At 40.7% G+C, this 16,455-nt stretch overlaps 1 protein-coding gene across 1 annotated transcript in view; it reads left to right on the top strand.

Moving 5' to 3' along the window:
• The window catches only part of UST (uronyl 2-sulfotransferase), a 328,787-nt gene extending 318,896 nt beyond the window's left edge, over positions 1-9,891 (top strand). Inside the window, exons 9-10 of the mRNA XM_025193114.1 lie at positions 2,550-2,829; positions 9,560-9,891. Of these exons, the coding sequence (XP_025048899.1) occupies positions 2,550-2,829; positions 9,560-9,572 (293 nt within the window). The 3' untranslated portion in view covers positions 9,573-9,891. The remainder of the gene's footprint in view (positions 1-2,549; positions 2,830-9,559) is intronic.
• Positions 9,892-16,455: the final 6,564 nt, after the last annotated feature.

Below are 16,455 nucleotides of genomic sequence, written 5' to 3'. Positions count from 1 at the left end.
ACCTTCCTGTTGCCCAGTGCCAAGAAATGCAGCAGAGTCGTGTTCCAAGGCACTCTATGTTGACCATTTCCTTCTTATTGGAAGTTTGTTCTTCATCACAGTCCACTGATGTGGCCTTTTGGATCCCTTCAGACCTGTACTGATACCAATACCAATACCAGTCTGTACCAGTCAGAGAAAGGTGGATACCTCAACAGCAGTATCAAGTTGCCCCCCACTGTGGCAGTTGATGAATAAAGTTATATAGAACTTCTGAATTTCTTACTGGAAACTGGAATGGCATACACAGAGAGTAATAACTTCAGGGAAGGAATAAGCAGCAGGAACAGATATCCTGAAACAAAGAGCCTGTAAATCTTATTATTAAAAAAAGAGGAACTGAAAGGATAAAAATAAAGTCCAGTGTTTTTAAAAGGGGTATTTTCAGGTGTCACTCCAATAACTAGTGTACCAAGAAGTTCAGTGAGTAATGTGTGTTATTTGCCAGTTAGTAGAGGTCTTCACAATAGTTTAGATAAAAAAGCAATACATAATTTTAGGTGAGATCACATGATTTGACTTAGTCTCTTAGAGAAAATATTCCAATAGATCTTTTATATAAATGTGGGTATGGTATACTCCAGATCTTTTACAGTACAGAAGTAACTTTGATCATAAAGATGACAAGCCTAGAAAAGAACAAAATTATTGTATTTTTTGCTTATGAGGATTTATTGCTGGTTTATGAACAGCTATACTTGGCATTTCAGAGCCATCTTATATGTAGAGATCAGTAGGTGAGTTAATAGGAACAAAATCTGAGTTCCGTTTTTTATTTTTAGGTTACCAGCCTCTGACTTTCAGTTCAATGTCTTTTTTTATAAAATATGATCCTCATTTTAGATCCAAATTTACCTGTTCCACATATTATGCTGTGACCTTACTTTGTGTTATTATAAATCATGGATATCATAAATGCTGAAATATGAAACATAAGTTTCATGCAGTATTTATAGTGCTCTTGCCATTCCCCTTCTCCTCATATTGACCTGTAGTGATTTTTCAATCCTAAAAATGAAGAAAATGGTGAAGTTATGAAACCCTGTCTCTTGGTGTTTTTTCCATCTAGTAGAACCTGGGAAACAGAGCTAACACTTAAAGAAAACATGTACTTGTTCTAACCAAGACTGAGTTTTGGATGCGATCTGGCATGTGCAGACATAACATTTATACTAGCATAATCATGCAAAATAGTAGAGGATAGTTGACACAGACCCAGTTAAGATAATCTAATGGAGAATTACCCATGAAAGAATCAAGGGTAAAATGTTACCAGTATAAATTATACTGGCTTAAGTTTCTTCCATCTACATCCATCCAGGGGTAGTCATTTGTTATGGCAAATAAGGTCTTACATGTTCCCCCGTCTTCTAGCAATGAGTCACTGTAATAGTCACTGTGCTAACTATCCCAGGTGATCTGGATTCTGGATTTTTTATCTCAATGTCATTTACTTCAGTATACGAAGGCATATCCACCAGGTTAAACATATATCTTTGGTCTCCTACTCTGAAGTAAAGCTAAATCTTGAGAGTGAGAAGCCAGCTCAGAGATCCTGTTAAGAGATTGCTTTATCAGGTGTTGAGGTAGGTTTTGTGAATTTAGATCCTGCAGAAAGGATCAGGTGGATAGAAAGTGAGACTGAAATATTCTTGATACAGAGCACTGACAGCAGAAATAGTTAGATGGCAAGATTAATCAGACAGTCCCCCTCAGCTGTCATACACATGAAGGGACAACCATAAGGGTGAGAATATTTACATTCAACCCTTAATATATCTATTGAAGCTTTCCACTAGAAGCTAGGCTGAAACTAAGCAAACTCATTTCACACAGGCAAGCAGGCAGCCATCAGGTAAAAAAAACTAGTCTTTGGGCACGCCTACATGTTCATTAACACACCATAATTGCAGCACATTAAGTTTAGTACCTGTAATGACAGGTACTTAACTTAATGCACAGTAATTGGCACTATGGCACATTAGCACAAATGAACACTTTTTTAGTGATGTTAATGCACATTAGATTAAATCTAGTGCATGTTTGCTCATTAGCATGTGTTTTGCCCTCCATGCTAATGCGCAGTAGAATTATTCTTCTGTGTATTAAGCATCTCGTGTAGATGTGCCCTTTGATACTAACCTGGGCTAGACTAATACTTAATGATAGAAAGGATTCTGGCTGTATATCCCAATACTGATTCCCCCTCCTGTCTAATCTCTCCATCTAAATTAAAAGAAGAAAGAGCAAAATATTTGGTACCATTTTAAAATACTAGGTATAACTAATTTTGATAAGATGTGTCTCCATCATTAATGTTTACAGCTGACAGAGAAATACGTAAAGTACTCTCTGGAAAATGATTACCCTATTGAACTCAATGAACTCAAACTTTTACCACTTTAGACAAATTTTCTAAGTCAGGCATGATTATATAGTTGTACTTCCAAAGAAGAATGAGATATTTGGTTATAGCAGTGAATGAGATACCAATTTTTTTTCTTTTACAGAACATAGGAAACTTGGCAATCTGACTGTGACAGTGAAAAAGGCCGTCCCTTCTCCAGAAGCCCTCCAGATTCTCTACCAGCGCATGAGATATGAATATGAATTTTACTACTACGTCAAAGAGCAGTTCCACCTGCTAAAGCGCAAGTTTGGACTTAAATCTCATGTCAATAAGCTACATCCCAGACCAGAATTTTTTATTCCTTCTCCTCTGGAAACTGAAGAACCAATAGATGAAGAGGAGGAAGATGATGAAAAATGGCTAGAGGATATCTATAAAAGGTGATAGAAGCACCAGGCTTTTCTCCGGTGACCCCTTCAGCTTTCTTAAGATTTTTTTATTATTAAAAATAATTCCTTAAGGAACTGGGTTAATGCGCAGAAGCATTTAAAATAAAACAAGCAAACATTCCCACATGTTGGGGTGATTGGAAAATACCCGGTTTTGCGGGTGTTATTTGTTTAGATTTATTATACTTTCCTTGGCTCAGTATGATCCCAGGTAAGAAATAATTTAAGACAGAACCATCTATTTTCTCGTCACAAAATAACTTTTGCAGTGTATAGTATTGCTTTATACACTGCCCCTTCGCAAAATACTAGCAGAAGTGTGGATCACATTAGACATCATTTACAAAGTAACTGTCATAAAATCTCTCTCAGTAATAAGTCTTAATACCATGCCTATTGTTACTGCATTGAGTACAAATGGTAACAATAGCTCTAATCATATGACAGCATTTTAGGTTCAAAGTGTATTGGATTAAAAACAAATTAAGTAGTCACTCCTGAGCAGGCTTCAGTAGGAAGAGTACAATCTGGTCTTCTAGCAAAGTGTATTCATGGAGAGAAACCATTAAAGAATCCTGCTAACTAGAAAAGCACAAAGAAACAACAGAGTGAGCAGATATACCAGTGGAGCTGATTGATATGGCTGGATGAAAAGCCAAGGAGATGGCATCATGCAAATTTGGTAATTTTGGTTCTGCAGCTGAAAGTGTTGCTTTAAAGGGAAAAGTTCAGCACATTGTCTTTATCCTAAAGGAAATAAATTGTATACTGTTACCATACCTATACTGAGACACAGACTTAAAATGACATGAGACAGGTATTCATATGAGGAGCTAAAAATGATGTGTATCTTCTTCCTTTAGCATAAGCAACATTTCTGTGGCTATAATTTTTATAAATCTCTACATTTAAAACAAGTAACAGAATTACAGTGCAACATAAGTAATGATGGTCTAAAAGTATGGCTGGATGGGACTTCAGGAGGTCATCTAATCCAATCCCCTGCTCAAGACAGGATCATCCCAGTCTAAACCATTCAAGTCAAGTGTTTACCTAACCTGCTCTTGAAAACTTCCAGCCTTCTAGGTAACCTGTTCCAGTGTTTATGCACCTTCATATTAAGAAAATTCTTCCTAATATCTAAACTAAATTTCCCTTGCTGCAGTTTAAAACCATTGTTCTTTGTCCTAGCCCCTGCAGCCACAGAAGATAGATTATCGCCCTCAGATTTATAATCACTCTTCAAGTATTTGAAAACTGTTGTCAAATCCCACATCAGCCTTTCATCCTCTAAACTAAATTATTCTTGTTATTTTGGCCTTTCCTCAAAAGTGATGTTTCCAGACCTTTTCTCATTTTTGTGGTCCTCTGCTGGACTCTTTAATTTGCCCATGTCTTTCTTGAAGTGCTGTGCCCCAAACTGGTCATGGTACTCCAGCAGAAGTTTCACTTCTCTTGACTTGCAAATAACATTTCTGTTAATACAACCCAGCATGCTATTGGCTTGTTTACAACAAGAGCACACTGTAGACCCTAAGTCCTTTCTGACAGTACTGCAACTTAGCCGGTCATTTTTTGGTTCATATCTGTGCATACAATTGCTTTTTCCCAAGTGCAGGACTTTGCACTGTCCTCACTTAGTTTTATTAGATTAATTTTGGACCATTTCTCCAGTTTATTGAGATTAATTTGAATCCTTATCCTATCCTCCAAATTGTCTGCACCTCCACACAGCTTGGAGTCATCCACAAATGTGTGCACTCAGTCCCATCCCTTACATCATTAATGACTATACTGGTCCCTGGGGACCCCCACTTTGATACTTCCTTCCAACTAATCAGGCTCATCAAACCAGTGATGATTATTCTTTTATAACAGTGATCCAACCAGTAATATAGCTACTTTAAAATACTTTCAGACAGACTATACTTTCTTAGCTTCTTTATCTTGAGAGGTCTGATTATACATCTTACGTATCACATAATAATAAAATAAAACAATGGGAAAAATAATATCCATATAGCAGTAAAAAACAAAATTAAATAATATGTTGTTAGACATTGTGCATACATTGGAAAACATTGTGACTAAGTACAGACAGTCAAGAAGCCCGAGGCTGAATCGATTCAGTCTTTGCAGGTTAGTCTAAATTGCAGAGATTCGATTGAGAAACAACTAGACAGACATTCACTTTTGATTCAGAAAATGCAGCCACATGTCTGCAGTGTCTCAGGCCAGAAGCCGGAGGGTGCTTAGAGCATGGCTTTCTGGCACGCAGCCAGCCTGGGCTGTACGTTTGCTTCATCTTTCTCCTGCCCCTGAGGTCTCTGGGATCTACATTCCATAATTACAGTAGTAGGACTCTGCAGAGTTGCTCATCACTTCCTCTTCCTGCTTCCAGATGCCTCTGGGATTTATAGTCCACAGTCACTGCCAGCAGTAAGTTTAGCAGAGCAGGGCAGCTTTGTACTCAGGGGAAGGGAAGTTTAATGCCCCCCCTCCCTGGTCCCAGACTCCAGTTGGAGTTTGCCTAGGGGAGACGGTCCCTGTCTCCCACTCCCTCCCCGCTTCTCTGCTGGATCAGACAGCACAGCCCAGGCCAGGGCTGCAAAGCATGCTGGGATGCTGGGGGACTATGATTTAACTTGAACCAGGAAGGGGTCTGGGACAGAAGTTTCATAAACTGTTTAACCCAAATCAGTTAAGTCTGATACTGCATTCAGTCAGGTTTATCTTTAAACTAGTTTAGCTATTTTGAAACTGGTTGATGAGCACTTAACTTCCATTCTGTTACAGGTTTAAACCAGTTTCTGATCATTTAAACCAGTTTATGTGTAACTTCTGTCTGTAGCCTGTGAGAGTTTAGCATTAGTCGCAGCAGTAAGATGAAGAAACACCAGAAAGTGGACTGAGCAGTGCTAGATGAAATGGGAATGGCTCCAGTAAGTAGCATATTTAAGGTACCCCATTGATTTCTGGCAATTTTTGTAAGGTTATGAGCTAGATTGTTACCTGGACTGTGACCATACAAGGGAGCAAGTACGTTTCATGCACTCTAAAGCAGAAAACTCAAATCTTGGGTCCATGCACATAGGAATAACTAGAGCTACTCATCTATACAGTCCCTCCTTTGAGCCAATGTGTGGGGAATGGATGGTACTTTGGCTTCATGTGCATATTTGCTAACCAGAGTAGATGACCCAGTACAAGGTCAGCAGTAGGAAGCTACTATAAGGAAGAAATAGAAGAGGAATTGTGACTCAGAAGGGTGTGTCCCAGTTAAGATGTCTCCAAGCATCACTTCTGGGGTGATGCAACTTGGGCACCATACCTTGAACAGGGCTATGCCTAAATTCCTGAACTTTTCATGGCAGTTTTTGCTTCTTCCTTTTGGTGGTTGCTTTAGAGGAGTTCTACTACATGGATGTTGTCAGCCAAATGGTCCTTCATTTTGAACTAAAAAAGCAAAAGTTATTTTGTGATTGATGAGGCGTGCATACTGGGCCAAGCTCTGAGGGGCTTTTCGTCCTCCGTGAGCCTGCAAGGAGCCAATAAATGTGGTGGACCATCTTGATCAACCAATCAGTCTATAATGTACTCAGTTGCAGAGAATGGAAATAAAGAAGTGAAATCATATTAAGACAAGATGATGATCTACAAAAAACATACCTGGAGGGACTTTATTCTCACGTCTCACATCCCCGCTTTGTGGCACCAATGTACTACCATGAAGAAACAAATTAAAGAAAGCTGGAAATGGCATAGAGAACAACTAACATAGTAGCTAAAATATGAATCTGCTACATTGTACATTTTAAGTGGTTTCTATGAAATTACATTGAAAGAGTAATGATTAGTTTACACACTGTGGAATTGTTGTTATATTTTGGAAAGAAAATTAATATTCTCACCTTTTAAAAGTTGTTTGAATTTTTTTGCCAGTGTCATGATGCAATAATCAGTCATTTAACACATTCACCCTTCCTGCAAGTTCATTGCCGCTTACTGTAGAGTCTATTTTTATCTGTTTATTTAATGGTATTTTCATTCACCGTTACTTATAACCTAAATACAAAACTGTTAAATGATTTGTTCGCTAGGTTTTCATGTTGTTATATTTTTCCTAACAATCAACCTGGCCTCTTCTCATTGAATGGTACTTCATAACTTTTTTTGGCACATATGCTTTTAAGATTCCTGGTCTTACAGCCCATTTGTATGTCATGAAATATATTATATATTTTACTTAAATGTTTAAAAGTACATTTTAAGCTGGTTAACCTTTGATTTATTTATTATAAATTTTCAGCACATTCCAAATTCTAAGTTGCTCAGGAAGAAGTCGATTTAAATGATGTTATTTTGGTCTGATGGATATTTCTTGTTCAAAAACAAAAATCACTGTTTGTAAGCCTTCAGGCAACAACAGCATTGTAGGAAGTGCCGTATATGTACTTGTAAATCTTTTTGTGGGGCAAAAAGTTGGGTGCTTGGCATTTATGAAAATAAGAAAACATATATGTACATTTAGCTTAGCTTTAAATGGAAACAATGTATGGTTTGAGATGAAATATTCTTTAATTTATTCACTACCCTCTCTTAGATCCTAAAATATAAACAAGCCATATGTTTCTTTATTTTTAGTCCAAAAATAAAACGTATAGAGTTCTTCACAGCACCATAATCTATTTGGTTACCCACATTTTCCTTGTCTGGATATAATGTCCATAGGTGGCACTTTATCTGGAATCTCACCCAGTAGAACAGTATGTTACACAGCATGGTGTATTATCTAAAGGCCATACTTCAGCAGAGAGATTCAGGCAGGATGTTTCTGGGTGTTTACTCTACCCCTGAATAGTCTTGAGGCCAAAGGCCAAGTTACTTAACCACCTGAAAAGTGCAGTAAATACCCAGAAATGCACTGTCTGGTGAACTTTATTGCTGTTACATAGAATTTATTTTTTTGCCTAAGGGAAACAGCTTATGACCCATGTACTGCATTTCACTAGACATTATAGACATGGGTAAAATGCTATTTTATAGCCAAGCTAAAAAGTTTCTATGTTCAAAGCCATTTCATAATGTAATAGTGAATTCACACTAAAGAAAAAATTAATCATTGTTATAGTGCAGCATTCTGGAAAAATAAATTTTAGCTCTAAACCTCAAATGACAATGATAAATGTTGCATTTTTGTTATTTCTCTAATATATAAACTGTTCTAATGAGACTTGTCTAAGTTGAAAAATCTAAAATGTACTCACAGTAAGAGTACTAGTGTAGCAAAACTGAATGCATAGATAATGAATGGTACAATTGAAGTCCTTTGGACAGAAGTTCGTTAGTCTTTTTCTTACCTGGTATTTGTAATAAATTGCTTGGGTTTTGTTGTATAGTTTGGTAATCAGTGCCATGAAAATATTAAGCAGAACGATGATCTTTGACCATTGGAATATAGATTTGCTTTGCTTATTCTAGTTGTTAAAAGCCATTGAAGTCTGACTCTTACCAATATTTATTGCAGTAAAGCTAACTTCAGTGGAAGGATGCAACTTTTTTACTGATGAGGGAGATCACGTTGAATGGCATTTTGGTCACTCCCCCTTCCCTCCCCATCCACCCCCCCAAAAAAAATCAGCAGCTGATGGCCACCAGAAAGTACATCTGGAAAAAAAATAATACTATACAAAATAAAGACCTGTAATTTACGACTACAGATGAATGGTACTTTGTGTCTTTCCTTAATTAAAAATGGAATTTTGCAATATTCCATAGCAGTAACCCAGAACACTGCACTACTGTTATTGTAAGATGACATGTTTAGGATCATTGACATAATACACTGATATTCACTCTATTTAACTTTTATAGGGATTGACTTTGTGTGCAAGGAGTTCAGCAAATCTAGAAAAGGTAGATTATCATCTAGTTTGCATAAACAGTTAACCAAAGCAAGAAGTCAACAGTGTTGTCCATAAACTGCCATTAGTCAATCCCATGAGGATTGATTTTAAGGAGTTTATAGTTTTAGGGCCCAAAGATGGAAGCTACCACCAAGTGGACCATTCTTACAGATATACTTTGATTTGAGTAGTCAGCATTTACATGACTAGACTTTGCTCAGTCGTATATCACACTAGAAAGCAGTTCAGTGAGAAACAGCCATTAAAGACAAAAAGCTGCAAAATGTTAAAAATGGTAATGCTTATTTTGAAGATTGTAAAATCAGCACAATATCATTTTCTGGTCATGTCTCGCATATAACTCAAAAGCTGTTCAATGTCTGTTCTTCAAATTGTTAAAAAAAATGCATTTGCTACATGCCAAATAGCAGCATGAAGTGAATTTTTATAGCTCATGTATAACTTCCTGAAAGTAGGGCTTTCAAGGGGTTATACAGGGCTGCACAATGGAAATGCTGACACACCTCAAATTCAGTCTACCAGCATTAATGTGCCACAGCATGGTACTTTGAGGGCTCTAGACTGGCTTTTTTTGATGAACATGTGCATTCCTCTTCTCCCACATGTCTCTCCTCAGTAGCTGGCAGCACAGAGGCATCTGGCCACATGCTGTGCTTCCCCAGGAACAGCCAGAATCACTATCAAGCATTAGTCAAGTGGTGAGATTTGACAAATGGTATATTTAAATGTGGATTTTAAGTGTAAACATGTGGATTTCCTTTTCTGAATATATGTCTTTTTTCTTTGTATTTAAGTTATTGCAGGTAAATTTAGCTGTCGTGAAAGAAGAACTAACAGCATTGGCTTTAGCCAGGCTTGATGGAAGCAGGTGTTTTGCAAACTTTAGTCCTTTCCAGCTGCCCTCCTTCCCTGTCTGGATGTCTTTTGGGTAAAAATCCTAGTTACAGTGAATTGTACCAAACTGTATGATGGTTTGTGCAGGGAAGAAACAAAGACTAGGATAAACCCAGGAGGCAGTCTAGTGACACGAGCAAAATCCTGAGAACTAAGCTGATACAGAGAGTAAAAATGCCATAAGGCCTGTTACGCAAACCATTGTCCTTATGTCATTTAAAAGTGGATAAAGCTGGACCGTGTGTTGAAATGAGCTTTTTTTTTTTTTCTTTACTGTACTACGTGCTTTAAAACTGCCTAACTGTCTAAGAAACATTACAAAATACCTGCATAAAGAGACAGCCTTCACCTGTGAATAATGCCCAAGATTTGCTTAGATTCATAGACATCATTCAATAATATATATCTACCCACATTAATCTTTGGTAGCACCAACCTATTATCTCCACATTTGGTGCTATTAGCAGTGCTAAAACAGATTGCTGAGCATTAAGTAGATTAGTTAAAGTTTGCAGAACACTTCCAAACTTGAAAGATTCCCATACCATGTTAAAGTATTGGATGATGATGATGAAGAATAGCAAGCTTTGTTTCCTACCAAGCCAAGCTGATGGAAAAGAGTTCCTTTCATCTCAAAGAAGTCTTGATTCTCCACAACTTGGATTCAATGGAGAGGAGTTTTCAAAAGAGGGACTACTCACAAACTAAAGGAAGAGTTTTAAAAACTGGTGCTTAAAATGATTAGGACTAGATTATGGGGGGAGGAGATTTTCCAAGGTATAAATGGCATTTAAGGCATTTGTTCTCCTATTGAACGTCAATGAAAAAGTTTGTTTTTTTACTTTAATTTTCTTCACCCGTTTTGCATAAAGGTAAATCAAATTTTAAACTGTACTTGGTAGATTTCCCAAGATCATTCCCCATAGGGCAGCTCTGTGGTGCCCACTACCACAGTACCTGAGCACCTCACAGCACTCAGTTGTCTCGGACGGCCAGAGCCAACTCGAGTTGCGTTAGAAATTGGTCGTACGTTAGGGCGGGCTGGTGAATGGAGAGGCAGACACAACTTATTGGTTGCAAAAAACTTTACTCACGCCACTTGCAATCACGACGCAGGTGGTCCGGTCGTCTGAACAGCCACACGAGTTGTTCCAGCTGGCGGGGCCCAAGCCAGTTAATCCGTCTGCAGTTCGAAGCCGGCGGGGAAAGGGGTACGTCTGGGGTTGCGCTCGGCGACGGGAAGAAAGATCGATAGCAGCCGCAAGTCAGATAACTTCAGAGGCACTCTGCAGCGTGCTCAAAGCTCTTCGACTTGGGCGGAATTGGGCCGGAATTTAAACCGGCCAGTGAGCCAATTACTAGCCGCCACGTGTGAATAATTTAGCACTGGCCAATAGCGGGGCACAAATTTACATTCGAATAGCGGGAACTCTTTGCACTGTGCATTTCTGTGCTGCAAAGAAGAAATGCATCCTGCAAAGGAAACTGCAAATTGGCGGGAACTCTCTCCTACACGCGGGCTCTCAATTGCAGCAGAACACTCTGCTGTGCAAAGGAGCTCTCATGTGGCCAAGAAATTCCATAGTGCCAAGGCACAAAAATCACTGGGTTGTGACACCAGTGAGGCAAGGAAGTGTGATTACAGGCCGTCCTCAGACTTACGATACAATTGGTTCCTGAAAACTGTCTTAAGTCAAAACATTGTAACTTGGAACTGATTTTCCCATAGGAAACAATGTTATAAATGGGAGATTGGTTCCTGAACCAAGGCCAAATACCCTATTTTCATCAAAAATAACCAAGAACGTTGTACTCAATCAATTAAAGATGAGTAATATAGCTACATTAATGTATTTATACTGTAAATAGAAATCATATTGATTTGGAAGGAGGTAGCTTTGCTGGACTTTTTGAAGGGTTCTTGGGTGGAGTCCTGGCTGCAGGTTTTTCTGGAGCCTTGGCTGCTTTCTTAAAGAAAGTGTCCAAGGAAGTTTGGACAGATGTTCTCCAGGGAGATGGGCAATGCAGCAGACTTGTTCACTGGTGTGGCGTTGCATCAGATCAAGCATTGTAAAGTTGAAACTGATGTCAGGAAGTTGAAACAGGGTGTCGATTTATAAACATTGTAAGTGCAAAACGTAACTCGAAATGTTGTAAGTTGAGGACTGCCTGTATTCCCGTTTTATCTGAACTCTGCCACTTAGATACCTGAATCAAGATTATACTGCAGGCAACTCCATCTACTCAATTTCTTGCATACCCAGCACTGTGCTGAGAGTAGGCACCTAACTGAGCAGAGTCCAACCCTTTTAAAGCACAGCTGGAGGAGGAAGTGGACATGGTGATAATCCAGGTAACAGCCTGGTGATTCCATCCATTCATATACAAAGTGGGAGACTGGTTTCTAAGCTTCTTCAGCCCGAGGGGTTTCAAACTCACATCTTCCACCTCCCGCAATAAATAGCAGGCCAGAGAATAGCCTAGACAGAGGCTTTCTTCATCCCTCCTGGTAAAGCTATACATCTAAGAATGCAAGAATCATTGGTCCAGAAAGAAGACAAGCACAAAAGAGCCTGACTCTGTTAACAAGTGGTTAGGGCACTCAGGATTGGAGTTGGGACTGGAGGGAAGGACCTAGTTTTCAGTTCCTGTTCTCTCGTTTATTTTTGTTTTTCATCCAGTGACATCCACGTTAAAATACATAAACAATCCAGGGAGCAGAACCCAGGACCCAGGTGTGCCACAGCCCGGTTGTCAATTATATTTGCAACTTACAATGACCATGTGTCCCTCAGTTGGACTCATTATTCATATATAAATACTATATTTACTCAAATAGACCCTGATTATAAGACAATACCATACTAATTAGATTCTGTATATGGAAAATTTATATTTTTTTATAATTTTCCAGGTATAGAACCTAATTATTGGGGGACTGAGTTGAATTTGTCCTCCCACTGTTACAGCAGAAAAAATTAATTTTCTGGGCTCAAGTAGCTCTTTGTTCTCTGCTTCCCTCCAATTCTTCTCCTGCCAGCCCCTTCCCCTTCTCCTTACTGTCAGACCCTGCTCCCCTGAGCACATGAAATGAGAAGCACATTTGAAAACAATACCCTTGAAATAACCATACTTGGCTCTGGCCCCACTAGAGTCTCCAACAATTCAAGCCATGATGATGCCCTAGCTCAGCAATGCTGTGTGTGTACTCCAGATATCCCCCCCACAAAGTATCCATGTGCTAATTAGCCCCACTCATGGTTGAAATCAGGTGTTCTTGTCATAAGTCCTGGGGTGCTCCAAAAATTTATATGCACGTGAGGTGCAGAGCAACCTGCCCCAGCTTCACCTTGTGGAAGGTGGGACCACACTAATCATATGCACCAGGCTGAGAGCGGGGGTGAAAGAGGGATTCTGGGTGAATTGTATACTTGCCCACTCTCCTTTGGTTTGTACTTTCTGCTGCCCTCTGGGGATGGTGCAGTGCAGTGGGAAGGGGCCAGACTGCTCAAGCTGTATGCAAGGAAAGCAGGTGCTGGACTGCCTGCCCAGTGGGGGCCACCCACATGGAGAGTGGTACTCAGTCTGTGGCCCATGCAGCCCCTGGCAACTCTGTGATTGGACAGACCTGAGGTAGGCCATACAATTGAGTCTCAGACTGCATTTGTAGCTTCTGGACAGTATCTTGCAGATGAATGAAGGAACATGGACATAAACTAAAATCCTGCACCCTGGGCACCGAGCAATTTATGGATGGAAAATATGGCAGTTGAACTCAGATCTAAACTTCAGCATTAGAGCCAGGCTTGCCTGGACTGAAAACCATCTCCTGAATCTCAACTTTTTATGTGTCCAAAACTTGGTTGCAGGTCCAAATGTTGGTCACAGGCCTGTATCTGATGTAATGCTGGAATGAATATCTGAAACCAAATCCATCCCTTTGGCTGTAGACAGAGGCCAACTATGCACCCATGCACTGCCAGGTAAGCATGTGAGGGAAGGGTGGGCAATTATTTGGGCTAGAGGACCACTTACGGAGTTTTGGTGAGCTGTTGCAAACCAGGTCAGTCCCGCCCCCCCTCTCCCACAGTAGCTCACCAAAACTGATCACTGGAGCCATCCAGGGGTGCCGGACAGAGCAGCTGGGCGGGATGTCCATAGAGACCAGCCCAGGACACCCACAGGCTGGCTGTGTTTGGGCTAATGAGATAGGGCTGCAGGTGGGCACGGAGTGGCATCCAGGAGCAAGACAGGCAGGCAGGAGTGGGGCTGGGATTGCTGGGTGGTGACAGCGTGGGGCCAGACCCCATGCCAGAGCCACAATCCACTCCCAGCACAGCCCCATGCTGTCACTGCCCTGTGATCCCAGCCACACCCATCCCACTCCCAGATACCACTCCCCACCCACCTGCAGCCCCATCCCATCTGCCTGGCTGAGCATGACCTGCCCACGAGGCTTTTGGACTGGTCTCACCCTCCCACCTGCTCCATCTAGTGCCCCCAGCGTTTGCCCACCCAGTGGGGCCAGGTTCAGTGGTGGCAGTGACACTGGAAGTGGCAACCAGGAGCTGCCACTGCCCAGGCTGCCAGGAAGCGGAGTTGAGTTGCTGTGCTTGGGGACAGACAGGACCAACCATATGCACCGTGGCCCAGGTTGCCCCCCGCATCGGCCAGGCAGGGCAGAGGTATCAGCCATAGGATGGATAAAATCCCTTGGTGGGCCAGATTCAGCCCACGGGCCATATTTTTTCCACCCCTGATGTAAGGGGAAGGGGAAAGGAGCCTTGGCAATATGCATCCCTTACTTTGAGCACACAAGCAGCCTGTGTTGTGATATTGGTATTTGTGGCTGGGGAAAAAAAGAGAATGGGCTTTCCAATAGGACTTAACTTACAGACATTCTTACCATACATGTCTTGGACATGTTCATGCTGGACTACATGAGGGAAAACCCTCTCGTGCCCTTCTTTACTCAAGGTGGGAGTAGGGTGCTGCTGGAGTAAGACCAACAGAAGCACAGCTTTCAAGGGATCTGGGAGGGTATGAATAGTAGGGAAAAGCAGAAATATTCAGCCTGTTCATAGATGCACTGAGATCTGTGCAATTTCCCTCCATATCTTGGCACATCTGTGCGGTCAGAAAGCCACGTTGCCTCTGGGGACATGGAAACACCACTCCACACAAAGGGATGATTTGTCAGACATTCTTGTGTGAAAAACCTCTGAATTTTTCACATAACTCTGGCTCTCCAGCAGATTTTGCCCTGGAAAACATGATTTGGCCCATCAATATTGGTCAGAAACTGAGCTTTCTAGTGACTCTACAATCCAACCCTTGTCAGTCATGCTACTTGTGTCAGTGCCTGGGGCTCTTTGTGATAAACCTCACTGGAATTTGGAAACTGTTCAGCAAATTTGACCTCTGCTTTGTCTTATAAATATCACAGTGTCAAACCGCATTGCGCATGTCTTATCACTCAAAAACTGGGAGAAGGAGAAGGAATTATTGTGTAGTCAGCTCTGTTTCTCCAAAACAATATCCTTTGAGTCAAAGGAAAACAGCTCTTTGCTTCTCTGAAGAGAAAAACAATGTCTTCTTTTTTAGCCTGAGGAGAAAAGGAGCTGTTCAGAAACTTGTATTATGATTGCTAATTTGCACTTCTATAAAGTTCATCCCAAAGGATCCCAAAGTAATTTTCAAATGTTACAATATACTGCATAACTGCAGCTAGATCTTAAGAGTAGGATGGAAACCAACCGATGCCTTCTTGCACTCTACACAGTGAGAATGGAATAAGAGAGAAAATTTTGATAAAGTTACTGCCCTTACCAAGTTTAAGAGGCTTTTTTTTAATGTCTGCACAGCTAATTATTACAAGCCATATGGACAGCTTTGTAAGAACACTCTGTTCTGCAGTTCCATTCCTCTCGGAAACTTGGTCTTTCTTGGTACTAAAGTTATTCGAATTAACCCAGGATACTTATTAATACCTGCTTGCTATGTCTTTCCCCCTAGCTGATATGCCTTTCCCCCTCCATTTTTACCTTGCAGTAATGTGCTGGGTTGAGTTATTATGGTGTCATAAGCAGAGGAAGGTCCTGCAGAACCACTGTTTGTCTTGTGGACTGAATACAGCTGAAGATTGTTGTTGAATTGCTTTGTGGTTTTGATAATAACTTAAAGCTCTCTCTTTGTTTTCTTATCTGTGAATATTGGCATATAATATTTATTCATATTATAGCAGTTTCATGAGGTGTAATTTGCTAGTTTTTATAAAGTTCTTGGAAAATATAGATCATAACAGAAGCACGAAGGCCAAACTTTTCAAACTAAAGCGTCTAAAGTTGGTCATCTCAATCTATATCTAGGCACCTAACCAAAGGGTCTGATTTACAGACCCACTAAAATCAGTGGCTTTTCACTGACTTTGAGCTTTGGGTTGAGCCGTAAGTAATCTGATTGTCAAAAGCCTGAGCGCTAGGCCTGTGCAAAGCAGCAAGTATTTGCTTCGGATTCGGATTCAGCCAATTCAGAGGGACAGTGATTCAATTCAGAGATTTGAATCACTGTCCCAATTTGATTCAGCAAAATCGGATCCGAAGATTCAGCGCTGCTATGGAGATTTGGCCAAAGACTAAACAGGCAGCAGTCCTTGCCACGCTAGACACAGCTGCCTCCGGCCGGTAAGTCTGTTGTGGTGGGCGGAGGGGGGAGCGAAGGGGTGTGGGGGGGCGGGCAGATCAACGCCTGCACAGAGAGGAAGGGATTGGGGCTAGAGCTGGGACAAACTGCCCAG

Source organism: Alligator sinensis, unplaced genomic scaffold (assembly GCF_000455745.1).
Source record: "Alligator sinensis unplaced genomic scaffold, ASM45574v1 scaffold786_3, whole genome shotgun sequence".
NCBI classification, from domain to species: Eukaryota; Metazoa; Chordata; order Crocodylia; family Alligatoridae; genus Alligator; species Alligator sinensis.
The sequence above is the reverse complement of the archived record's forward strand: the minus strand, read 5'-3'. Positions and strand labels throughout refer to the sequence as shown.